Source organism: Cnephaeus nilssonii (assembly GCF_951640355.1).
Source record: "Cnephaeus nilssonii genome assembly, chromosome: 21".
NCBI lineage: Eukaryota > Metazoa > Chordata > Mammalia > Chiroptera > Vespertilionidae > Cnephaeus > Cnephaeus nilssonii.
Genome location: NC_137092.1, coordinates 13,688,243 through 13,713,197, shown reverse-complemented (window position 1 = coordinate 13,713,197; position 24,955 = coordinate 13,688,243). Strand labels below are relative to the sequence as shown.

The window sequence follows — 24,955 nt, the reverse complement described above, 5'->3', positions numbered from 1 at the left end:
CTGCTTTTCCTATTGTCAAGTCTTATAATTTTCCCCCTAGAACAGAAAAGCCTCTTTTCATAAGTATCTCACTTCTGTCTTTCATTGCATTCAAATTCCAACTAAAGTGCAAACATATTACCTAGAAATACCAAATCAATATTATCAGTTGCCATTTTAAACGTGGATTAAGTAAACAGGTCAATTTTAACAGCTATACTGTGAAATTTTGGCTCGGAAGGCCTTAGAGAAAATCACAGAAAGAAAATTTACATAGCATCTATTGTGCGTCAGCAGCTTACTTCTTGGTTTAGTATCTGTATTTTAATATTTGTATTTAAAAAGTATTCAGCCAAAAAGGAGCTATTGTAACCCAAAAGAATGGATCACTAATGAAATTTAATGCGCCACCTAAAGACCTGAGAGAGGTTTGGAGCAGAGAGCTGTCAGTGGGGCACGGGGGAGTGGGGTGGGGGGGAAGAGGTGGGAGGCTGGAGCAAGGGGAAAAGGAGAAGACAAGCTTGGGAGTATCACTGTGGGTTTCTCTGGGAGCCAACCAGGTAGAATGATTCTCTCCAAACTCCTACTTTCTCTCCCTCATTCCCTCTTCCTCCTTTCTCCTTGTCCTTTTTATTTTTAGATCGTCTAGACCTCTCCTTCCCAACTTCTTTTCCTTTTTGTTTCAGGCTTCTAAGATGTGCTTTTCCTCAAATAATCCCCCATCTAAGCTTCTACTTATCTGAAAAACCTTGTTAAGGTAACACTGGTCAGTGTTGACACAAGTCAGGAAAGCGTTTACCCTTGGGGACTAATGACTGGAAGGGAGTACAAAGGATTCTGAAATGCTAGGAATGTTGTGTTTCTTTAAAAAAAAAAAAAGTATTTTATTGATTTTTTTACAGAGGAAGGGAGAGGGATAGAGAGTTAGAAACATCAATCAGTTGCCTCCTGCACACCCCCTACTGGGGATGTGCCCACAACCAAGGTACATGCCCTTGACCAGAATTGAACCTGGGACCTTTCAGTCCCGCAGGCCAATGCTCTATCCACTGAGCCAAACCGGTTTTGGTGGAATGTTGTGTTTCTTAATCCTGCTGTTGGTTACATGGTATGCTCAGTTTGTGAAAACTGAGCTATGCACTTCTCTGCATGTACATTTCAATGAAAGGCTTAAACTAAAACAAACAAAAGCAAAACAAACGAACCCCCCCTCCCCCGTTTAAGTTTCATCTGCTTCAGGGAAGTGAGTGGATAATAAAAGGGGGCATAAAGGAGCATAGGAAATGATCTTCATATTTTTGCCCAGAATCATCGACCACTGCCAATTTTCCAAAGTCTCATGACTCCAGTTTTGGCTGATGGACAAGGGGTAGTGGCAAGAGGCAGTGGGAATGGAAGTTTGCAGAATGAAACAAATTAAAAAGTTAGATGGACAGAACTTGGTAACTAGTTGAATGTATGGCCCAGTTGGATAGAGGAAAGGGATAAAAGAAGGCAGGCTAAGTTTAAGCCAGGTCATGTGGGGAAAGAAAATGTAAACTATTGGTCAAATAAGGTTTGGGCAATTATGGTGGCAATATATTATGAATGTGTTTAAGAGATTAGCTTAAATATCTAAAAAATGAAAAGTTCTTTTGATAAATACTTTTGATACCAGCTAAAATTGTTCTAACCCCAAGCTCTGCTTAAGAGTAATGTATTAAAACTATGATTGCTAAGGGAATGATTTAAATTACACTTTCATCCTTGGCATAGCTAAATTGTTGAGCATTAGGAAGGGTGGAACTTAGAATAAAAGCAAAGCCAGAAAAAAAAAAAAGTGGCATTTCACTAAAACTAGCAGTGTCTGGGGTATAGGATGTGCGCAGTAGTTCTATTTGTGACTGGGTGGGAGAAGGTGGTACTTTAGATTGATTAGGAAAGCCCTGAGATATGTGAGCAGAGATCTGAATGAGGTGGGGAGTAGTCAAGCAGATAGCTGGAGGAAAACTGCTACAAGCAGAGCGAGGAACAAATGCAAAGCTTCTGCAGCAGGGACATGTTTCTAGTGTATTTGAGAAACAGCAATGCCCTGATTGGGAATTGAACTGTGACCTCTTGGTTCATAAGTCAGTGCTCAACCACTGACCATGCTGGTCAGGCACAGCATTATTTCTAACTGCCCCAAACTAGAACCTAAAAGTTCAAAGTAAAATGGATAAATGATCACAAAAAATACTTATATAATGTTCAAAAGCAAAACCAATCTATTGTATTAAAAGTCAGGATTTTGGCCCTAATCGGGTGGCTCAGTTGGTTGGAGCTTTGTCCCGTACACCAAAAGGTTGGGGGTTCAATCCCAGGGCCTCATGGGGCACTTCCATGCTGGAGGGCAACCGATTGATATCTCTCTCTCACATGGATGCTTCTCTCTCTCCATCCCTTCCTCCCTTCCACTCTCTGTAAAAATCAATGGAAAAAAAAATCCTAAGGTGAGGATTAACAAAAACAAACAAGAATTATGGGAACAATGCTTTGTCTAAAGTCAAAATAACAGGAAAGTATAAACAATCCTAGTGACTACATTTCTTATTGTTCCTTGTCCTGTAATCATTATTAAGAAGGGAGAGTAAGCTAATTATAAGCACAGTTATCCTTTCACATGTTAACTCTGTTGTAGTTACCTGTTATTTACATTTGGAACTTAGGACTTCCAGCTCTTAGATAAATTCAGGTGTCATGAGCAAGTAGATATTAATAGGAAAGAACATACACATTCTCTTCATGGTAATAATGGTATATAATTGGGTAACTTATTTTTATTAGGATGGAGACATTATTTGGACTTTACAACATTGGTTAGTGTTCAGGTTAGCCTTGATGTGCCCTGCCCCCAGTTTATATATGTTACAATGATAATATTTGTGTATTCTAATTTTCTACACAGGATGAAACAGAGGTTGGCATCCTAGTGTAAAGGCCTTGTGTGGAAAGTTCTTATTTCCAGCTAAATTAACTGAAGTTGTAAAACTGCACCGAGAGACTAGAGAGCCAATATCTTTATATACAGAAATGTGAAGGCCATATGCTTTAAATGAGAAGGTTTGCAGTGGACATTCTGCAGATTCAAGACATCCTCATTTTATTGTGATACAATATAAAAATAAACACGACCAAGAATTGTGAGAAAGAACTCAACTTCCATGCCCCCCAATTAAGCTGAAACTTTCCACAGGAAAACCTGGTTTCAATTCATGCCAAATTGTTCAAATGGAAAGAAAAACTAAGGCAGATAGAGACAACACATGGACTGGATTTTGAATTTTTAGAGAGCCAGACTAAAGCTCTACTCCACTTCACATGGAGAATTTGTTTCTTGTTAAAATTTATTTCTCTAGTTACCTAAGAGATAACTGAAGTGGAAAAAAGAAAGTTGAGTTGGGCAATTTTGGGGGTGTTAAACAGGTTTAGAAAGGAGATGGAAGTTATGATTCATTTAATTATTTCTGATCAGTAAGATTTAATATCAGCTCTAAGTCACCTGTATTAGCCCTTTGGCAGCCTATTTCTCTGTAATGGTCAAGAGGCAGGACCCATTACAAGTACCAGCATAATAAATGCTTGATATTAGCACAACTTGGTCCTCTATTCCCAAATACTGTACTTTATATCAGCGTGCTTTTGGGGGGAAAAAAGGGGCCATGCTTTTGACATCAAACTGACCCCCCAAATGGGATTTTTCTTAATAAGCTTCTCTTTGCACTCACTACTAAAGTGAAAAACATTTTAGAGATTTGACTAGAAAGATGGTTGTGTTGAAACAAGACTAATGACTAGGAAGGTATCTGTGGATTAAATATAAACAAAATTACTTCCAGAATGTTTAAATATAGATAGAATTTATTAATTTATGCAGAAAGCAAAAAATAGGGAACAAAGAAGACCTGAAGTTTAGATATATTATCTAGATTCAGGATGCTGCTATTCAGCAATTGAAATTTACAGCTTTCTCAGTTCAATCAGAGCAGAAAGGTTTAAAATTCTCTGGAGGAATCAGGATAGTCATGTGCTAAAGGATGGAAATTCTGATACCACTTCCTTCCTTTAGAAATTGTAATGCTAATTGCATGAAGGAAGGAGTGAGAGATAGATATTTTTTCACTTAGATTTCTGTCCAATGATGGAGTAGGATAATGCTAAGAAAGAGGTTAGAATATATTTCTGGTTATAAGGCTATGAGAATCAGGTAATCAAATTTGGAATATTCTCATTAGGACAGAACAAGAAAGTGAGAAAATTGCTAACAGGAAATAAAATCCCAGAGACCACCTACTCCAAAAACTAGTTTGTTTCCATTGACCCTTATTCAGAGAGGCAGTTATTTCAATAAGCTATATTACCTAGCAGAGCCTGAGAGACAAAGACTGAAAACATGTATTTTAGATAGAAAACAGACTTAAAAAATGTAATAAATGGTTTGCTCTACATCTCATTCACAATGTGTGGCTGGAGAATAGCAAACACCACTTAAATAATCTTGCTTATCCAAAAGCACACTAGGTTGAAGTAAACTAAGAAATGAGAGAAAATGTTTATTGGGGATGTGTGGGCTCACCCCCAGTTTATTCACCGCTGGAGTGGAAGTATAGGGAGAAATAAGGTCTGCTTATAAAGGTCAAGGTCTATGGAGAAGCCCTGAAGTTGCTTTCCCCAAATCACAAGTCTGATTCAAGAGAAGGAAAGAAAATGATGAAAAACATCTCATCAATCACACAAAACTCAGTGATAGTGTCTCTGATAGTCACCAGCCCAGCAGGGGAAAAAGGAGAAACCCACCTGCTGGCTTTAGGATTTATTGAAGGCTGCCAACACAGCCCAGATCATCTCTGTGGCACTGTGCTTTGTCCCTTCCACTTCAGGGTCCAGTTCTACTAGGTCCTTGGCTCGATTCATTGCCACATCATACTTGTCATCTGTCAGAGAGGAGAAGACATTTTCTAGTACGTCGGAGGAGTGGGCTAGCACCAGGAGTGCTAGTGTTCGCTTGTCCATACGCTGAGGGTCATTTACCCACCGCTCTAGGACACTATCTTGAAGTTTTTTCACTAGTCGCTGTTTCTCTGTTGTGTTGGTCACTGGATGAGTAGTCATATCAAACAGGAGGAAATTCTGCTTCTCCGTGGTTAGAATGCCCTTCTCTACTAGGTTCTTTGCAATTCGCTCTCTCACATTTCTTAGCTGGTATTGTAATTTGAAGGGGTTCCAAGTCTCACCTATGGGAAAAGAAACGAAAACTTGGAATAACACTATAAACTAACCAGACCAAACAAGACATCTTTTAAAACATTCCACCCTTTAACAGCAGAATATACATTCTTCTCAAGTGCACATGGAGCATTCTCCAGGAGAAACCATATGCTAGGCCTTAATAAATTTAAAACAGCCTTAATAAATTTAAAAGGACTAAAAATATACAAAGTATGCTATCCAACCACAATGGAATTAAATAAAAAATTATTAACAGAAGGATATTAGGAAAATTCAAAAATATATGGAAATTAAACAACATGATCTGAAATAACCAATGGGTCAAAGAAGAAATCACAAGGGAAATTTAAAAAATACTCTGAGTTGAATGAAAATGAAAACATAACATATCAAAACTTATGGGATGCACTTTAAAGCAGCGTCAAGAGGAAAATTTACAACTCCAAGTGCTATTCTAGGAATGATGTCAAATCAATAATCTAATCTACCTTAAGAAACTATTAAAAAAAGAGCACTAAACCCAAAGCAAGCAGAAGAAAGGAAATGGTAAAGATTACAGTGGAAATAAACATAGAAAAAAAAAAAACAATAGAGAAAATAAATCAAGAGTTGGTTTCTTTTTTTTTTTACTATTTTTTAAATTTCTTTATTGATTAAGGTGTTACATATGTGTCCTTAAGGAGTTGGTTTCTTGAAAAGAGAAATAAAACTGACAAGCCTAGACTGACCCAGGAAAAAAGAGGGAAGACTCAAATTACTACAATTAGGAATGAAAGAGATTATCACTATTGACCTTAAATAAAGAGGGTAATGAGGGGATACTATAAATAGAGAAAATTCTGACTAGATCAACAAGCAAACAGAGTGAATAGTAACTTTAAAACTTCCCACAAAGAAAAGTGTGGCCAAGACGGCTTTACTGGTAATTCTACCAAATATCTTATCTAATAAAAGAGTAATATACAGATTGATCATCACTGCAACACACAATATAGCTGCCCCCATGTGGTCAAAGATCCTGCCCCCATGTGGACACAAGATGGCCACCACAAGATGGCCAGCAGGAGAGGGCAGTTGGGAGGGACCCGGCCTGCAAGGGAGGGCAGTTGAGAGGGACCAGGCTTGCAAGGGAGGGCAATTGGAGGTGATCAACCCTGCAGGAGAGGGCAGTTAGGGGTGACCAGGCTGGCAGAGGAGGGAAGTTGGGGGCAAACAGGCTGGCAGGGGAGCAGTTAAGCATCAACCAGGCTGGCAGTGGAGTGGTTAGGGGGTGATCAGGCTGGCAGGCAGAAGGGGTTAGGGGCAATCAGGAAGGCAGGCAGGCAAGCAGTTGGGAGCCAGCAGTCCTGGATTGTGAGAGGGATGTCCGAAGGCCTGTTGGGATCGGGCCTAAACGGGCCTTCGGACATCCCTCCAGGAGTCCCAGATTGGAGAGGGTACAGGCTGGGTTGAGGGACAACCCCCCGCTGTGCACGAATTTCGTGCACCGGGCTTCTAGTTTAAAAAATAATGCTAATCCTTCACAAATCTTTCCAGGAATCAGAAAAGGAGGGAATACTTCCTTAATCTATATGGTATTACTCTGATACCAAAACCAGACAAAGACATCACTAGAAAATTACACACCAATATCCCAGGTATAAAATACTCAACAAAATACTAGCAAAGCAAATTCAGCAACATATAAAGACTGTATAACATGATCAGTGAACCATCTGCACTTATTGAGCCCCTTTAATTTCTGCACTTCTTTTCCTGACCTTAAGAGTAGGATAAAGATAACAAAGTGTGGGACTTCTGAATCATTTTGAACCATCTTACCGGTGAGTAGCTCTATCCATGTCTGGACAGTTTCTGTAGGTTCAGTGGCTTTGATGTGTTTGAGAGTTTCATCCAGTAAAACATCACCTGTTGGGCTGTCTGACTTCAGCAGTACCTTTTAGGAAAGAAGAAACAAGGGGCCCTGGTTCATTCAATTCATTCAAATATAAATCTTTCAATATACCATATGTACATTATTGATTAAATATTATAGAAAATGCAAAGCAGTATAATATACTGTCTCTGTTCTCAAGAAGTTGAAAAATTGCCGTAGCCAGTTTGGTTCAGTGGATAGAGCGTCTACCTGCAGACCAAAGGGTCCGAGGTTTGATTTCGGTACCTTGGTTGCAGACTCCTCCCGGGCCTGGGCCCAGGCCCTGGTCAGGGCTTGTGCAGGAAGCAACCAATTGATGTGTCTCTCTCACATCGATATTTCTCTGTCTTTCCCTCTCTCTAAAAATCAATGGAAAAATATCCTCAGGTGAGGATTAAAATAAAAAAAGTTGAAAAATCTAGTATGGGGAGATAGTGAGAAGACAAAAATATCATTTGATGAGGGCCCTAGTGACAAACTGGACATAAATAATAATGGAGAAAAGATTCAATAATGATTATTTGAGTCTGGAAAACCTATTTGCAAAACAATCCATGAAGGTAGGAAAATCAGGAAAAGAAGCCAGTTTTGGGGAAAAGTTAAGTTTGGTTTTGACTGATATGAGAGAGCCAGTTGAAATGCCTAGCCAATAGATAAATATGTTCCTGGGGCTCACAAAAGAAGATAGGCCTGCCTGGCCAGTGTTGCTCAGTGGTGAACGTCAACCATGAACCAGGAAGTAGCAGTTCAATTCCCAGAGTACATGCCAGGGTTGTGGACTCAATCCCCAGTAGGAGGCCTGCAGGAGGCAGCTGGTTTTGCTCAATGGATAGAGCTTTGGCCCTTGGACCAAAGGGCCCCAGGTTCGAATCTGATCAAGGGCATATGCCTTGGTTGCAGTCCCCCGGCCCTGGTCGGGGCGTGTGCAGGAGGCAACCCGCACACAATATTCATGTGTCTCTCTCACATTGATGTTTCTCTCTGTCTCCCTCTCCCTTCCACTCTCTCAATGGAAAAATATCTTCAGGTGAGGATTAACAATTAAAAAAAAATCAATGATGAGAGAGAATCATTGATCGACTGCCTCCTACATGCCCCACACTGGGGATTGAGCCCACAACCCGAGCATGTGCCCTTGACCAGAATAAACCCGGGACCCTTCAGTCTGCAGGCTGAAGCTCTATCCACTGAGCCAAACTGGCTAGGGCTAGAAACATATTTAAAAAAATTATTTATTTATTTTTAAAAATATATTTTATTGATTTTTTACAGAGAAGAAAGGAGAGGGATAGAGAGTTAGAAAATTCGATGAGAGAGAAACATCGATCAGCTGCCTCCTGCACACCCCCCACCGGGGATGTGCCTGCAACCAAGGTACATGCCCTTGACTGGAATCAAACCTGGGACCCTTCAGTCCGCAGGCCGACACTCTATCCACTGAGCCAAACCAGTCAGGGCAAAAATTTTTAAAAAAAAAAGAAGATTAGCCTAGGATTTAGTAGTTAGTATATGGAGGTAATAAATGAAGCTGTAAAGGTAAATGATACCTTAGTTACACAAAGGGTTACAAACTGAGACTTAGATGTTAAGGAATGAAGAAGTAAAGGAAATAGGGTACAGCTAGAGAAGCAAGAGAATTTATATATATAAAAGCCTAATATGCAAAGTGTCCCCTTAGGAGTTTGACCAAATGGGAGTTCGATCGTTTGCTATGATGTGTGCTGACCACTAGGGGGCAGCGCAGAATGAAGGAAGGCCCCAGCTGGCAGCCAGCAGCCAGGAAAGGGAGGCCCCGGCCAGCAGCCAGCAGCCACTAGGGACCCTACCCGTGCAGAATTTTGTACACTGGGCCTCTAGTGTAATATAACAGAGGCCAAGAATGAAGAAAGTTTCAAGTTGGAGAAGGTGGTCAAAGTGTTAAATGCCACATATAGGTTAAAAGAGACAAAGACTGAAAAGAAGCTGGTGATACATAAGAATGTGGTTTCAGTGCTAAATGCTAAGTATGACAATGAAAGTGTGAGTAGAAAAAAACAAAAGAAAATGGAGACAGGAGTATGGCTAACATGCTGCAGAGGACTTGCTGTAAATGGAAGGAGAGAAATTGAACGATTATCTGAGGATGACCAGAGTTTAGCAAAGACTGCACCTGACCCACGTGTTTACATACTCCTATATAATACTCTCTTCCATGTTAGAGCTATAGCTATAGAGGGAGGAATAATCAACAGCACCCTAAATGTGATTTTCTGCATAAAAAAGAAAGACAAAAGTATGAATTTCTTGTAACTCTTTAGACTATGGATCCTTGGATTTCTCCCTCTGATATAGAATAATTAAACCTATTAGACAATGGGACAGCTGAGTCAGTGATATTTACCTTGTCTCACTACTCAAATCTTTCTATTCCTCCAAAATGGACCATTGGCACCTGCCCTTTCATAAACTCAGAGAATGTTCACAGAGGATGCTGTACCTTTCTGTCTAGTAGTCGCTTCTTACGCATGGTGGGGGGTTCCAGATAGATACGACCCCTCATGGCCAGCTCTATCAGGATGCCCCCTCGCAGGCCAGATGATATGCAGTCATTCCAGAAAGATGTGTAACCCTAGGAAAAGAGAAGAGAAAGAATGTTCTGAAAGAGATATGGACTTGCAGCAAGCACCCTAAGAATGGTATACTCTGTTGTGATTTGTTTCAGGTCATATTACATGAACTCAAAGCAAAGTATATAATAAAGGAATCTCTTCAATTTCCTTAACCTACCCTATCCCCAATTATGATTTTCTGTCTGACTTTTAAGTTCTTTGTGTATTTGGCTATTAGTTAATATTTGGTAAGTCAAACTTTTATTTCTGAGAAGAATTTTTAAAATCTGTTTCCATGACACTCCAAATTCAGCATAGGATACAAATGAATTAAACAGAAAGATTTACAAACCATTTGAGTTTTTTACTCCTCCAAGATATGTATTAATAATACAAGCTATTTTAATGGGTGATATAGTTGAAATCCAGCTCTAACACTGACTAGTTAAGTTCCTTGGGTATGTGACTTAACCTTTCTCAAGTGATTACTTGTATGTCCTCATCTGTAAAATGGGGACACTAATATCTTTATAAGTTTGCTATGAGGAACAAATGAAATGTTATATACAAGAAAGAATTTATTACAGGGCCTGGCATATAGTAGGCACTTAAATGTTACTTCCCTTCCCTAGGTGCTATAGAGGATACAAAGACATGTACGAAATAGCCACTTGTCTTAACGAACTGAAAATCTAGCTGGAAAGACCATGCAAATTTCAGCAAAGTTCTGTGTTAATATAAAATTTAAATAAAAGCTTTTTGTAAAAGCAGAAGAGAAAGGCATAAATGACTGTTGTAAGTTTGGTTTAGATGATAGTTTTTCAAATTATAAGTCACTTTTAGGCTAGAGTAGCCAGGAACTCTCATGGGACCTGAGCAGTGGTTTGAAGAAAAGATTGAATTTGGCAGAGAGGGAGAATTTTCCTCCAAATTCCACCTATTCTTCAAGAGGGCATTTTAACTAAAGTGTCAAGGAAGGAGGTCTCAAATATGTTTAGAGGTCTAACTCAAGGATTTAAAGAGAAATAATGAGATCAAGTTGGTTGGGGCAGGTTGGTTGAACTTTTTATTGAAAGGCAGTATTGAATCTCGAAGGTTCTGAGCAAGGAATTATGATTAATGCAAGGAACACCCATCAGAGCTGTCCAACACTCTTTAGCTATCTTTGGTTATAGCATTACCTCTCACTGGAGAGAAGCTGAGTGAGATACTGGCAGGGACAGTCTATCAAGGCTTTAAAGCAACCCCAAAACTAATTACTAGTAATAGCAGTAAATAATTTTTTTATTAAACTTTAAAATTTTTCCTTATTATTGCTTTGGAAATTAAATACTCCACTTTTCTTTAGGAACGTTATTCTTGACATTTTAACATGCAGCATAACAATATAAAATTAATACAAGATAAGATTTATTTTTTAAATGAGTCAATATAGTAACCACTGTCCTAGTTGAGCAATATTTTTCTTTTTTTTAACCTCACAAATTAGACATTATTAGCAGCATCATTACTTTATACAGGTAGCACTTGTTTAGATTTACTCAGATGCTTACCAATTTCCTTGCTCACCATTCCTTCTTGCATCTCAGACCTCCTTTCTGGTACCATTTTCCTTCTTCCTAAAGTAGAATTTCCTTAAGTGAAAGTCTGTTGGAGGCAAACTCTATTTTGTTTATCTGAAATGTCTGTATTTTACCATCATTCTTGAAAGACAGTTTCTCTGGACATAAAATTCTAACTTGATAGTTTTCTCTATCACATTAAAGATGTCTTCCTCTTCTAGCTTCCATTGTGCAAGTGAGAGATCTATCATTTTTATTGCTTGTGGTTTCTTTGCGGGTGATTTGCCTTTTTCTTTGGTCCTTTAAGACCTTCTCTCTTGATGATTTGCAGTTTGATTACAACATGACTGTGCGCATTTACTTATCTTATTTGGGATATGCTTCTTATATCTGTAGGTTCATTTCTTAGTTCTTAAAAATTCTCAGTTTTTATCTCTAAGAATTTTGGCTTTCCTCTATTTTCTTGATACTTTTCTTCTGGGACTTTCATCTTTCTTATCCTAGCTCCATGTCTTTTAACCTCTCTCTCTCTCTCTCTCTCTCTCTCTCTCTCTCTTTTTAAAAATATATTTTTATTGATTTCAGAGAGGAAGGGAGAGGGAGAGATAGAAACATGAATGAGAGAATTGTTGATTGGCTGCATCCTACACACCCCCTACTGGGGATGGAGCCCACAACCTGGGCATGTGCTCTTCACCCGAATCAAACCCAGGACCTTTCAGTCCACAGGCCGACACTCTATCCACTGAGCCAAACCAGCTAGGGCTTAACCACTCTTTTTATATTTTCCATTTCTTCTGTCTCCATACTACTTTCTGAAGAGTCATTTCATATCTAGCTTGCAATTTACTCTTGCCATTTGTATTTAATATGTTAAACTACCCCTGAGATTTTAGTTTCAACTACTCTTCATTTCTAAAATTCTATGTAATTATTTTTTACATTTTCCTGGTCATTTGTGATAATTTCTTTTTGTTGTACCTTTAATTATTTTATTTCTTTAATAAATATCATATATTTTATTATCTGATCTGAAGTCCTTGAATGACCTATTATTTGTTATTTCTCCTGATTCCTTCTTATGGGTATTTGATTATTTGTATGACTAATGATAGTTAAGAGGTCCATATTTATTTTTTTGTGAAACTGCAAGACTGTAGAGTCCTAAATTGAGGATGTCTTCCTCCAGAGAGGAAGATCTGCATTTGCTTCTGCTGAGAGTTGGGCATGGGAGGTTTGAGGGAATGCCCCACAACTGGGACCTCATTTATATTTAGCTTCCCCCTTATATCTTAACCCCAAGATTTATTTCTGACCACCAAATTCCTGAATCTCTGAACTGATTTGCAAGTTGCCCCAGGGCAAATTAGTTTATTGCTTACCTCTAGGATTTAAAAATTCTTTTTTTTGGGGGGTGAGGGTGGGGGGACCTGAAGATTTCCTTTACTTTCTATTACACGTTTGAAATTAAGTTTACTCAAGACTTAATATCTGACCCCTATACTGATAGAGGTAGGGGTTTTCCAATTCCATCATTTCCCTAGCCAGGATGATGTTTAAGCTCAAATCTAATTATATAACTCCCTTCCCCTCTGCTTAAAAATCTTTCAAATACTCCTCTCAGTCAAGTCCAAACTCCTTGGTATAGTAAAACCTCACTATAATGGACTAATTCAGGCAAGGGTGTGTCCCTTAAAGTTGAAAGTCCATTATTAATAAAGTAGGTTTTCTGAACGCCTATGTTAAAAAATTGACAAATTAGTTAACTTGTTTTCACGTATGTACACACATTTGGGTAATTAAATTAAGTATGTATGAAAAGTTTAGTTTCACAGAGAAGTTTTCTATATGTATTACAGTAATTTTAAATTTATACTGAATAGGTCTAGCAAATATGTGCATTTGCCAGACACTGTGGGTAAATAAATGCACAGGGCTGGGAGGAGGCTCAGCGCACGTGGGAACATTGACTGGCTTCTTAAATCTGCTGCAGAAAGTCATGCCACAAGGTCACAGAACCAATTAGCCTTTCGATGTAGTGTGATCACATGCTAGTCATTCAACATACACTGTTTACGATCAGTGACTCTTGGATTTAAATATGTAGACTATAGTTGTAGATATATAGTATTTATTTATGTCAGCAAAATTATTACAGTGTTTTTTCCAACATATGGCCTATTCACTGAAGTTTGTTATAAGTAACGCGAGTTAATAACAAAAAATAACCTGTAATGATAAGCAAATCTTGGTTAAAAGCATTTTAAAATTAACAGGGTGGCATTTTTCACAGGACATACAGATCGAAGTCTTCTCCATTAAATCCGAAGTCTGTTAAATCAAAGTCCACAAAATCTAGGGTTTACTGTATAGCACTCAAAGTAGGAGGCTACTTACTATTCTCTTTCTGGCCTCTTTCCCCTAGAACAGTGGTCAGCAAACTGCGGCTCGCGAGCTACATGCGGCTCTTTGGCCCCTTGAGTGTGGCTCTTCCACAAAATACCACATGCGGGCGCGCACGTACAGTGCTATTGAAACTTCGTGGCCCATGCGCAGAAGTCAGTTTTCGGCTCTCAAATTTCAATCGTCGTACTGTTGATATTTGGCTCTGTTGACTAATGAGTTTGCCGACCACTGCCCTAGAACACTATGCTCTAGCTTTCCAAAACTATTTTAAGTACTCTTAATGCATCATTTTTGCCTACTGGCCTTTGCACACAGAAAGTTGTTTTTTTTAAAATTTATTTATTTAAAAATATATTTTATTGATTTTTTACAGAGAGGAAGGGAGAAGGATAGAGAGTTAGAAACATCGATGAGAGAGAAACATCGATCAGCTGCCTCCTGCACACTCCCTACCAGGGATGTGCCCGCAACCAAGGTACATGCCCTTGATCGGAACCAAACCTGGGACCCTTGAGTCCGTAGACCGACACTCTATCCACTGAGCAAAACCGGTTAGGGCAGTTGTTGTTTTTTTAAAAATATATTATTATTGATTTTAGAGAGGAAGGGAGAGGGAAAGAGAGACAGAAACATCAATGATACAGAATCATTGATCGGCTGCCTCCTGCAGCCCCCTACTAAGGATAGAGCCGGCAACCTGGGCATGTGCCCTTGACCGGAATTGAACCTAGGACCCTTCAGTCCGCAGGCTGATGCTTTATCCACTGAGCCAAACCAGCTAGGCCATAAAAATTTTTTTTATTGATTTCAGAGAGAGAGAGAGAGAGAGAGAGAGAAAGGAATATCAATGATGAAAGAGAATCATTGATCGGCTGCCTCCTGCACGCCCCACAGTGAGGATCCAGCCCGCAACCTGGGCATGTGCAACCTGAGCATGTGCCCTGACCGGGAATTGAATCATGATCTCCTGGTTCATAGGTTAATGACAAACCACTGTGCCACACTGGCTAGGCCACACACTAAGTTGTATAGAAGAACCAATACTTTTCTTTCTCCTATTCCTTGTTCTTAAGGATTGAGTACAGGATTCACATCTTCCTTGTAACCTTCTCTCACATGGTCTTTCCCTCTACTCCACCATCTGGGTAGGTACCTCACCTGGGTGTGCCTAAGTATATATACTTCTTCCCTATCATTTAGTATATCACTTTGCAATAAACAGTTTGCCCTCAGAAAACTATAAATTCCTTAAGGAGAGAGTATCTGATGGATACATAGTATTTCTCTATAAATGTTTCTTAAATATGTTTCAAAAATTTTATGATTGAAATATGTTAACCTGGTAAAAGCTCAGCTTGAACCATAAACATCCCTAGATATATCCAAATTTCCTGAGGGCCTGATTGTAGACTCAAAGATGGGATTACTTCCCTCCACTGCCTGCCTCCTGGCTACTTCAAGTGTTATATTTGTAACTCCTCTTTAAGGACAAAGTAAGTTTTTTTTAAGGTTAATACTTGGTTTTATACAATTTAGTAGCCTAATTAAGGTTAAACTATAACTTATGTCAGAATAAGTAATTTACTTAGGTCATAACTTTACCAGTATATCCTGGTGACTATAAATTTCAACAGGTGTGCAAACATTTCAGCTGGTATTAAAGCAATTAGAGGAAAGTTTTCCTTTGTTTTCTTATTTCTTCCTAACTATATACCTTCTGTTTCAGTGACAGTGATGTCAGATTGTCAACAGAACTGTGAGAAGCATGGTAAATAAAGAAACATAGAGACCAGGATGTAGAAACTAAGTTTTTGAATACTACCCTTTCTCATCCTAGTAGCTCATAACACGCGAAACTCTTAAAACGAGTTTTTAAACTTTCTTTTTAATAAGTCATATACCATAATGGAAAAAAGTATAAAAGTACACATGTAGAGTTTTAAAAAGTAATTATAATTCTAAGGTCCATTCCCCTCTAAATATATGTAGCTGCCTCAGTGAATTCTCAATCTACAATAAAGATTCTGTGTTAAAGGGCCACTGCTTTAGTATGTAGGATGATCTAGCACATACATGCTAGAAGTTTACCATTTAATCATTAAATTTAATTATCTCAAATACATGAGGGAAAAGAGAGAAAAATTCTCTCTCTTCCCCCCTTCCTCTTTCTAGAATTAAAAAAAAAAGAAATATTCATTTATGTATTGAACAAATTCCTAGAAGAAATTTTTGAATCAAAGATTATACATATTTAAATTTTTGATAATGTCATTTTGCTCTTGTGAAAGGCTGGGCAACGAGTTTTCAATAAATTCTGTCAATACCTTATGACGAATTTCCACCTAGTCAAGTATTCCTTATTCAAACTTCCTTGAAGATATACCTTAAAACAACTCTGGCCCTAGTTTGTTTGGCTCAGTAGAGCATCAGCCTGCAGGGGGTTGGGAGGTATAGGGAAAGACAGGCTCTCAATGAAATAGTTTAAACTATATTTTCCTATTGTTAGAATAGGGCTTTGGTCTTTCAGTTTACTTCCTTTTGTACCAAGAGTAAATAATTCTTTGGGGTTATATGACTGGATATAATACAAACACAATAGAAGTTATTTTTTAACAGTCTGTTAATAAAAACCACAAAACTTGGCAAACGAGTCCTGATACACTTCCCTATTCACACTTGTCAGCAATAGCTACTAACAAGAGATTTATTGTTCATTTTGTTCAATCAGGAAACTAAAAGGTCAGGTACTAGTCTAAATTAAACTTTTAATCTTAAGAAAATGTTTTAGGACTGAGCAACTTTTGAAGAGTAGCATTTTTTCCATCTATAGCCATTCACTGACAAGTTATGTACTGACTGATTTTTTAAAAATTTCTTGACTAGTTTGCTGAAAATTTTTTTTACCAACTTAGAAATGCTTGAATTTCTAGTCTCCCATTGCTAATAAATTACAATGAGTGAATTATAACCAATGGAAAATCATTAGTAGTTTGAAAAAGCTTTATGTTTTATAATTTAAGATAAAAGTGTTATCCAGTCTACTTTATCATTTTTCTATATGTATGAATAGTGGCATTGTTTGAAAGAACATAACTGATCAGTACTAGAATATTCTTAGCAGCATTGTTGATAATGATAACTCCTGAATGTCCATTAGCCAAGAGAATGAGTGAATGGTGGTATATTCAGATAATGAAATACTATATTGCAGTGAACTGAATTAAATTAAATTATATGCAGCAACATGGATGAATCTCAAACATCATACTGAACAAAAAGATATATAACAGTATTAACCCAATAACATGAATTTTAAAAGGAGGCAAAACTAAAATACTTTGTTCAGGGATATATACTGTATACATGTACAACTACAGGGAGGAAGGGCAGCCGGTGATTAGATAAGTGCACAAGAGGATGCTTCTAGGATGCTAATTATACTTTACTGGTGGTGCTTACATGAATATTTGCTTTAAAATTACTTGTTTAGCCCAGCCGATGTGGCTCAGTGGTTGAGCACTGACCCATGAACCAAGAGGTCACTGGTTTGACTCCTGGTCAGGGCATATATACCCAGGTTGTGGGCTAGATCCCTGGTGGGAGACGTGCAGAAGGCAGCTAATTGATTGTTCTCTCTCATTGATCTTTCTATCTCTCTATCCCTCTCTCTTACTCTCTCTTTAAAAATCAATAAAAACATTAAAAAATTACTTGTTAAATTGTACATAAGTGCTAAACACTTTTCTAGATACGCTATATTTCACAATTTTAGAAAAGTTAAACAATAAAACACAGAGCTGCGTGTCTAATTCTGTTTGGTACTTAAATTTCAAAACATCTGAATTTATTTAAAATAGATAGGATGCTTTCAAATATGGGCAATTATTCTAGTTGCAAATCAATGAAATTATCCCAAACATCCCACTTATGTACTTTTTTCCTATAACCTGTCTCTCTCCACAGACTCTTTATTTTAAAATATATTTTTACTAGTGACCTGGTGCACAGATTCGTGCACATTGAAAGGAAATTAATTAGAAGGTGGCTGGCAGGCCAGGACTGGGTGAGATGGGCCAGACACATCTTGGAGCCAATCTCCCACAGTTCCTCCCTGGCATCTGCAGAGTAAGTGGGGTCCCTCCAGCAGGTGGGGTCCCTCGACCTGGCCTGCGAGGATCAGGCTGAAACCGGCTCTCCACATCCCCTGAGGGGTCCCAGAGTACAAAGGGCACTCTGCAAAGTTGCTGTTGTACAGAGTGTGGAATGCAAAAGCAAGTGTGCAGTAAACCAGATTTGGGGCCGATAGTGCCCCAGCTACAACATAACCCACGGCTGAAGGTGGAATTGCGCGGCCCCACAAGGAATCGGGCTCCCTCCTCTCTGTTTCAGGTGTGTCACCCGTGAACCACAGCTGCCAAGTCACTGCAGCTCAGCAGCTCTGTGTTGAGTGTCTGTTACCTGGTGGTCAGCGCATGTCATAGCGACCAGTCGGATGGTGGAACACTTATATATATAACATATATATATATGTTGATTTCAGAGAGGAAGGGAGAGGGAGAGAGAGAGATAGAAACATCAATGATGAGAGAGAATCATTGATCAGCTGCCTTCTGCACACCCCTTACTGGGGATTGAGCCCACAACCTGGGCATGATGAAAAGCTTTTATGTCCCAGTGCATAGTAAGTATTCAATACATGGCAATACTAGGAGAAAGCTTTGCAAAACAGGAAAAAGGGTTAAAAAATATTATCCATAAACTAAAAATATTACCATCAAGTCAAAAGCATTAATAGGCTCACTCCTCTTACAGTTAATTTAATAATAAAGATTCTCATAAAGGGACGTTTTAAATATACTAGCAATTTAATTAAAACATTATTTGTCCATCAGTCAATAATATCTATGGCAAAATTCTTATCACAGCCTATCACAGGAAATGTATTTTGTTTTAGTCAGGTTGGGACTCAAATTTAATCTTCTCAGTTGAGGTCAGTGTTATGGAACTGAGATAACATCTAATTTTAAGTGTACTTGAAAGGTTAGATTCTTCAACATATATTTAAATTTCCTGATTATTTTCATAAGACAATGAAGCTTAATATTTTAAAACCAGTCTGTGGCCACTACTCTGAAGAATGTTAAGAAAGGAATGACAGTAATATTTAAAAAGCAATTTGACTATATGGCCTACTCTCATTCCTTTCTAGGCCTACAATTCTTGAAGTATTAATCTCTTTGTATTATCTTCCACTTACATGCTTTTCAAAGAGATGTAATTTTTAAAAATTATAGTATTGATTTATAAACAGAGAGTCTTATGGAAATCTTCAGCAAAAGTTAATTTTGGGACTTTGGAATACAAAGTTTAACATTTAGGATTTTTCTTTGACATGTCACAAACTCAAATCAGGTAAAACAAGAAATAATAGATAGTAAAACATAAACTCAGAAACAAAATAGAGCAACTATATCACTAAGTCCTCAATTTGGACACAACAATGAAATGAGCTTTGCTCTTTTGCTTAAAGGAAAGAGTCTAAATGTCTCTGCCTAGAACTCAAAATCCTCCATACTCTGAATCTAGTATGTCAATTTTGATTTTCATTGTTCTCCAAGAACAGAGCCTACTTCAGTCATACTGGTTACTCAGTTATCTCCAAACTCATCAAGTTCATGATACCTTTGCTTACTCAGGTTCCCCTCATCCACAATGTATTCCCTTCTCTCCATTTCTATTAATCTTACCCATTCTTAAAGGCCCAGCTTGTTTTACTCCCTTCTATTCTTTCCCAGATTATTCCAACACATGATGATCTCTCTTCCTTTCAACTCCCTCGGCTCTTATTGTTCTAACATGGAAAGACTTGCTGTTTTTCTTTAAAAATCTTTTGAATTGTGAAATATAATGCACACAAAGGAGAGTACACAAAAGATAACAATGAATTATCCCTAAATCAATATCCATGAAATATCCCACAAGTACAGACACAGAAAACTGCTAGTACCCAGAAAACCCCCTCATTCGCTTTTCTAATGACTAAAACCTCCTCTCCCCTCCCACAAAAATGTAACCACTCTCCTAACAACTATGGTAACCCCTTCCTGCTGTTATTTATAGTTTTACCATCTCTAACATGCAACCCCAAATACTATAGTTTTTTTGAATTTTATATATAGATTCATATAGTATGTGATCTTTTGTGGTTGGATTCCTTTACTGAACATTATATGAGAATTATACATGTTTTGTAACAATGTTCATTTTCATTCTAAAAATATACTCATTTATTTAATATATTTTTATTGATTTCAGAGAGGAAGGGAGAGGGAGAGAGAGATAGAAACATCAATGATGAAAGAGAATCATTGATCGGCTGCCTCCTTCATGCCCCACACTGGGGATTGAGCCTGCAAACAGGCATGTGCCCTTGACTGGGATTGAACTTGGGACCCTTCAGTCTGCAGGCTGACACTCTATCCACTGAGCCAAACTAGCTAGAGGTATACTTACACTTATTTAAATAAACTAGAGGCCTGATGCACGAAGATTCGTGCAAAAATGGGCCTTCCTTCCCCTGGCTGCTGGCACCGCCTTTGCTCTGGCCTGGAGCCACCTTTCCACCTTCCCACGCTGCCCAGAGGCCCAGAGCAGCTGGGGCGGTGCAGAACACCTGCATCCCGCCCTGCCCGCTCGGTGCCTGTGTATGCAAATTAACCCATCTTAGTTGGGTTAATTTGCATACACACTCCTGATTGGCTGGTGGGTGTTGTAAAGGTACAGTCAATTTGCATCTTTCTCTTTTTTTTAGTGTAGATATACTAATTTTTATCCATTTTACTGTTGACTATCCTTTGGGTTAACTTTTATCTCCAGTTAGAATATAAATTTCTTGGAGGCAGGGAACATTTATACTATTTTATATTTACTTTAGTATTTGCATAACACTAAACACATAATGGGTGTCCCCAATCACACTAAATATTGATTAAATAAATCTACTTTGGGAATTAAGAAAATGAGTAGAGCTGGAAATCAATGTAACATTTTTAGAGATAGTTATGCAACTGGCATTTTGGAAAACTACTACTACTACTTTAACATATCCAAAGGTTTGACCTCTTCTGTTTATTTGCACCTAAGGATTTATTCTTTTTTAGTCTTCTTGAGACAACTGAAAGCTAAAAACTTAATTTAGCATATTTAAAAATGAAATTAGAACAATTAGAAAGGTAATTAATTTTTATTTGCCCATCTTTGTACAGTATCTCACCAATATGTTGAGTACCCACTATGATTTTAGCTCTAAATGAGCTCCTTTATTTTTTTAATTCTACTTCCCTAAGTTTATATCAACTATTATAAATTTAGACAAATGAAGACAAGTCCAGAGGCAGTTTCTCTACAGGACAAAAGCAAAAATCCAATATGTGGGGTCAGCAGGAAATTAATAATTTCTATTCAAAACAAACGAAATAGCTTCTTAGTTCTAATATGCTCTGCTTCTACAGTCAGTGAATGCTTCCTCTGCACTTATGTAAACATTTCAGAACAGTATTTATACCATCTAATCTTCAGACCTACTCTGATATTCTTTTAGCGAGTCAGTTTTGCTTTTTCATTTATTTGACCTTCTTTTTAAAATCCTCACCTGAGGGATGGAGATATATATATAATTAACCTTAGATAGAGAGGAAGGGAGAGAGAAAGACAAAGGTAGAAAGAGAGAGAGAGAAACATCAAAGTGAGAGAGAAACATCAGTAGCCACCTCCTGCAGGAGCCCCGACTGGGGATCAAACCCAAAACCCAGGTAATGCCCTGACCGGAATCGAACCTGCAACCTTTTGGTGCAAGGGACAATGCTCCAACCAACTGAGCCACCAGGCCAGGGCTAGGCCTCCTTTCTTAATTTAATAAGAGGATATTTCAGTGTCACTATCACTTGGGAAACTTTAAGTACAAAAACTTTACACTGTGTTATATCTTCTCTTGTACCCTCTAAAATTTTGGAATAATTTTGTAATTAAATTACACTTCAAGTAAGTGCACTTCTAGATTTTACCCTCCAAGTGTCAGCTACCCTCCAAAATTCCTCATTCCCCACTAAGATGTCCACAGCATAATTCTAAGGCCAAAGTAACATTAATACAAATATCCTATTCTATTACTTCCTAAAAACATTTCAGTATTTAAGCCTTTGGAATGGCCCAGCCGACCCAACTACATTACCTCTTTATCTTTTAGTCCCAGGAGCAATACTTCTTCCATAAGGGTGAGGCGAATATCCTTAGAGTCTCCAGAGTCTTCATTGTCTGAACTCCTGTCTTGATTAATATCTTCCTCACTTTCTACCTTCTTTTCAGAGTTCTTGCCTACTTCCATACGACGGGCACGGTGAGTTAAAGTGGTCATTCTGAACTGTTTCTGGAAGGGTGATGAAAAATATTTATAGTGTGCTTATGTAAATAAATACATATAAATACTCATACATGCATACCAAAATGTATATGAATAAGAAATATTTATAACTTAAGAGAAAGAAAGAGTAATGACCAGAAAAATTAAGTGGGTAACATAATTCAATATCTTCCAAAGTACCTAACTTAAATACACAGAAGGCACTGGCAAGAAATCAAATCAGTAATTTTAAAGACCAGTAGAAATAATCATCTTTTAAACCTGTTGATTTCTTGTGCATAATCTATAACCTAGGAATGACTGTCTATCATTGTGACTCCTCTTTCACGAAATGGATCCTCCCCAAGTTAAATAATATGGGACAGTAAAATATTGTGAGCATTCAGTCCAAATATGCATATGATAATTTATATAGAACTTCTATAAACATCCAGTGGCACATTATAAAACATACACAAAAATTATAAAGTAAAAAATTAAAGAAAAACTAAATAGAAATAGATGTTCTAATATTTTCTTCCCAAACACTAATGACTCAGTTCATGAACTCACTTAGGAGATCACTACTTTAGAGAATAACACTCAGAAGATCATGTGTGCTCATTCCAGAAAACTTTCATCTCTATCCATCTCGCAAACGAAACAGCTACAAACAAACAAACAAAAATACTGGCAAGAGAATGTTAAAAGATTAGCAAATTACTTTAAAAAAAAATCAAAGCACGTGCCCTTTTATACCAAGCACTATATTTGTTTTAAAATGCAGTCAAGAGAAATTGCACTGTCATCTGTAATCAAGTTTAAGTTAGCTCACTTTGAGATAAACCTAAATGCCAGTTATTAAGATGATATACAATAAATTTTTTTTATCAGCAATTGTTTAAAAGAATATATTTTGCAACATCAAAAGAATGCATTCAAGCCCTGGCCAGTGTGGCTTAAGTTGGTTGGAGTGTCCTCCTATGCACAGAAAGGTTGCAGCTTCCATCCCCGGTGGGGGCGCTTAAAGGAGACCACTGATGTTTCTCTCTTTCTCTCTCTTCCTTCCCCCTCTCTCTGAAATCAGTAAAACATATCCTTGAGAGAGGATTAAAAAAGAAAAAAGAAAAAAGAATGCATTCAGGAACCTCTGCGACTGAATCCCATTCTATCTTTTCTCAATTATTTCCTATTACTTCCAATTCCATACTATGAACAAACCATTTCTCAAACACATGCCATGTCTTTCACCTCTGATCCTCTGTACAAGTTGGAGTTCACTCCCTTTCCCCCTAGTCTTTAAATTCTACTCATTCTTAAAAGGCCTATTGAGGCTTAAGTGAGTCTCCTCCATTACCCATGTCCCATGGTCAGAATTGGTCTCTCCCTCAGCTGTACTTTCAAAACTTTATTTATACTTACTTACTTTAAAGTATTTATTATAGTCTGGCTGTCTCTCAACTGTAAACTTCTTGAGGGCAGATATATTGTCTTCTTAGGTTTTTTTTATTCTCCATAGCAACTAGCACAAGGTCTTTAACGTTGTAACTGCTCAATAAATATATACTGATTAAAATGAATACTCAGAAATGCATGTGAACATTTAAAATAGAAATACAAATTAAGTGACTTACAAAAGACTCTTTGTACAGGACTATATTTCAAATATAATTCTTGGTAGGAGGTGGAAAGAAGAGTGAAGGACGAAGAGAACCAAGAAATAAATAAATTGCTTAAGGGCATTAACCTTATCTGCCACTGTGAATAGGGCTTATTTCCTAACCCAGTCCAAGAAACTTTAAATCTTGGGGGGGGGGGGGGGGGGGGAAGAGGGGGAGGAATTTTCTTTGAGAAATGAATCTCCCCTCCCCCTGGACATTTACTAGTTAAAAATCCTATTTTTTTAAAAAGGCAAAAAATTTAAATAAATCAAAACCACCCTTTACCCATAAAATAAAAAATTTGGAGGTTTTTTTTTTTTTTTTTTTTACGTTACGAAATGCATTTCCCCGGTTGCTTACCTGATGTTACTCCTGGGTTACGGCCTGAGGGAGGCTGCAGCTTGCACTCTACTTTAGGAAAACACCTGTCCTCCACCCCAATCCCCTACCCTTGTCCTAGTAGGTGAAAAACTTCCCAGCCAAGGAAAGAGCACAAACTTCCTGATCCTTCGCTGCAGAAAAGGAATAACACATCAGCTTCCTCAGGATCACTAGGCAACCTACCTTGGTGTTTCTTCATTGGACCAATCAGAAACCGCCATGGTTAAGTCCAGCCAATCGGAGTTTACGAGGGGAGGCTCTCGCCCCCACCCCGCCACCCCGCTATTGTGTTGCGATCCAGACAAACACCACTAAAAGGAGGCAGGTTTGGGTTCAACCTGACAGCTGGTCAATCCAATGAAGGAACCTCGGTAGAATAGAGGAGAGGCCTGCACTCCCAAACCCCATCGAACAGGCCAATCCAAATGTTAAGTAAGCTAGCTCCAGCTGCCGAAGGACAGAGGTTTCTGTTGGTCAATCTCAGTGTAACAGTGTATACTAGCAATAATGAAGTGAGATGTGTTGGGATACAATAAAGCTAATAATAAATAAACATTTAAAAATTGGTTGCGTTTGACAATTAGCTCATTCTTAATTATCCTGTTCCGGAAAAGCCTGATGTGACTCAGTTTGTGGACCTTTATTTGGTTTACATTAAACAGGATGGGTACATTTCTACCATCACATACATACCAACATTCTCTATTTAACGCTTGTTACTGTAAACCTATGAATAATGTAAGTTTTTAGAATATGTCTGCTGAAACCGCAAGAGGCAAGCAGACCAAGTTTTAAGTCTTCTGTTTCTAAAGCAAAGG

The 24,955-nt window shown here is 38.0% G+C and overlaps 1 protein-coding gene across 2 annotated transcripts; it reads right to left on the bottom strand.

Annotated features, from left to right (window-relative positions):
• Positions 1-848: 848 nt before the first annotated feature.
• GOLPH3L (golgi phosphoprotein 3 like) lies at positions 849-24,280 on the bottom strand. Of its 2 annotated transcripts, XM_079761418.1 has the most exons (5): positions 24,117-24,280; positions 21,928-22,122; positions 9,618-9,749; positions 7,048-7,162; positions 849-5,231 (listed from the first exon to the last, which is right to left on the bottom strand). In XM_079761418.1, the coding sequence occupies exons 2-5, from the start codon at positions 22,108-22,110 to the stop codon at positions 4,804-4,806; spliced, it is 858 nt and encodes a 285-aa protein (XP_079617544.1). In that variant the 5' UTR covers positions 22,111-22,122; positions 24,117-24,280; the 3' UTR covers positions 849-4,803. The 2 variants fall into 2 exon arrangements, with proteins under 2 accessions (XP_079617544.1, XP_079617545.1); XM_079761419.1 differs by lacking the exons at positions 21,928-22,122; positions 24,117-24,280 and adding an exon at positions 11,283-11,350.
• Between the last annotated feature and the right edge of the window lie 675 nt (positions 24,281-24,955).

Coding starts and splice junctions, on each gene's coding strand:
- GOLPH3L (XM_079761418.1), bottom strand. CDS start 22,110: ATGACCACTTTAACTCACCGTGCCCGTCGTATGGAAGTAGGCAAGAAC. Junction 9,750..21,927: donor TGGGACTAAAAGATAAAGAG/GTAATGTAGTTG, acceptor CTCTTTTCCTAG/GGTTACACATCTTTCTGGAA. Junction 5,232..7,047: donor ATGGATAGAGCTACTCACCG/GTAAGATGGTTC, acceptor CTTTTCCCATAG/GTGAGACTTGGAACCCCTTC.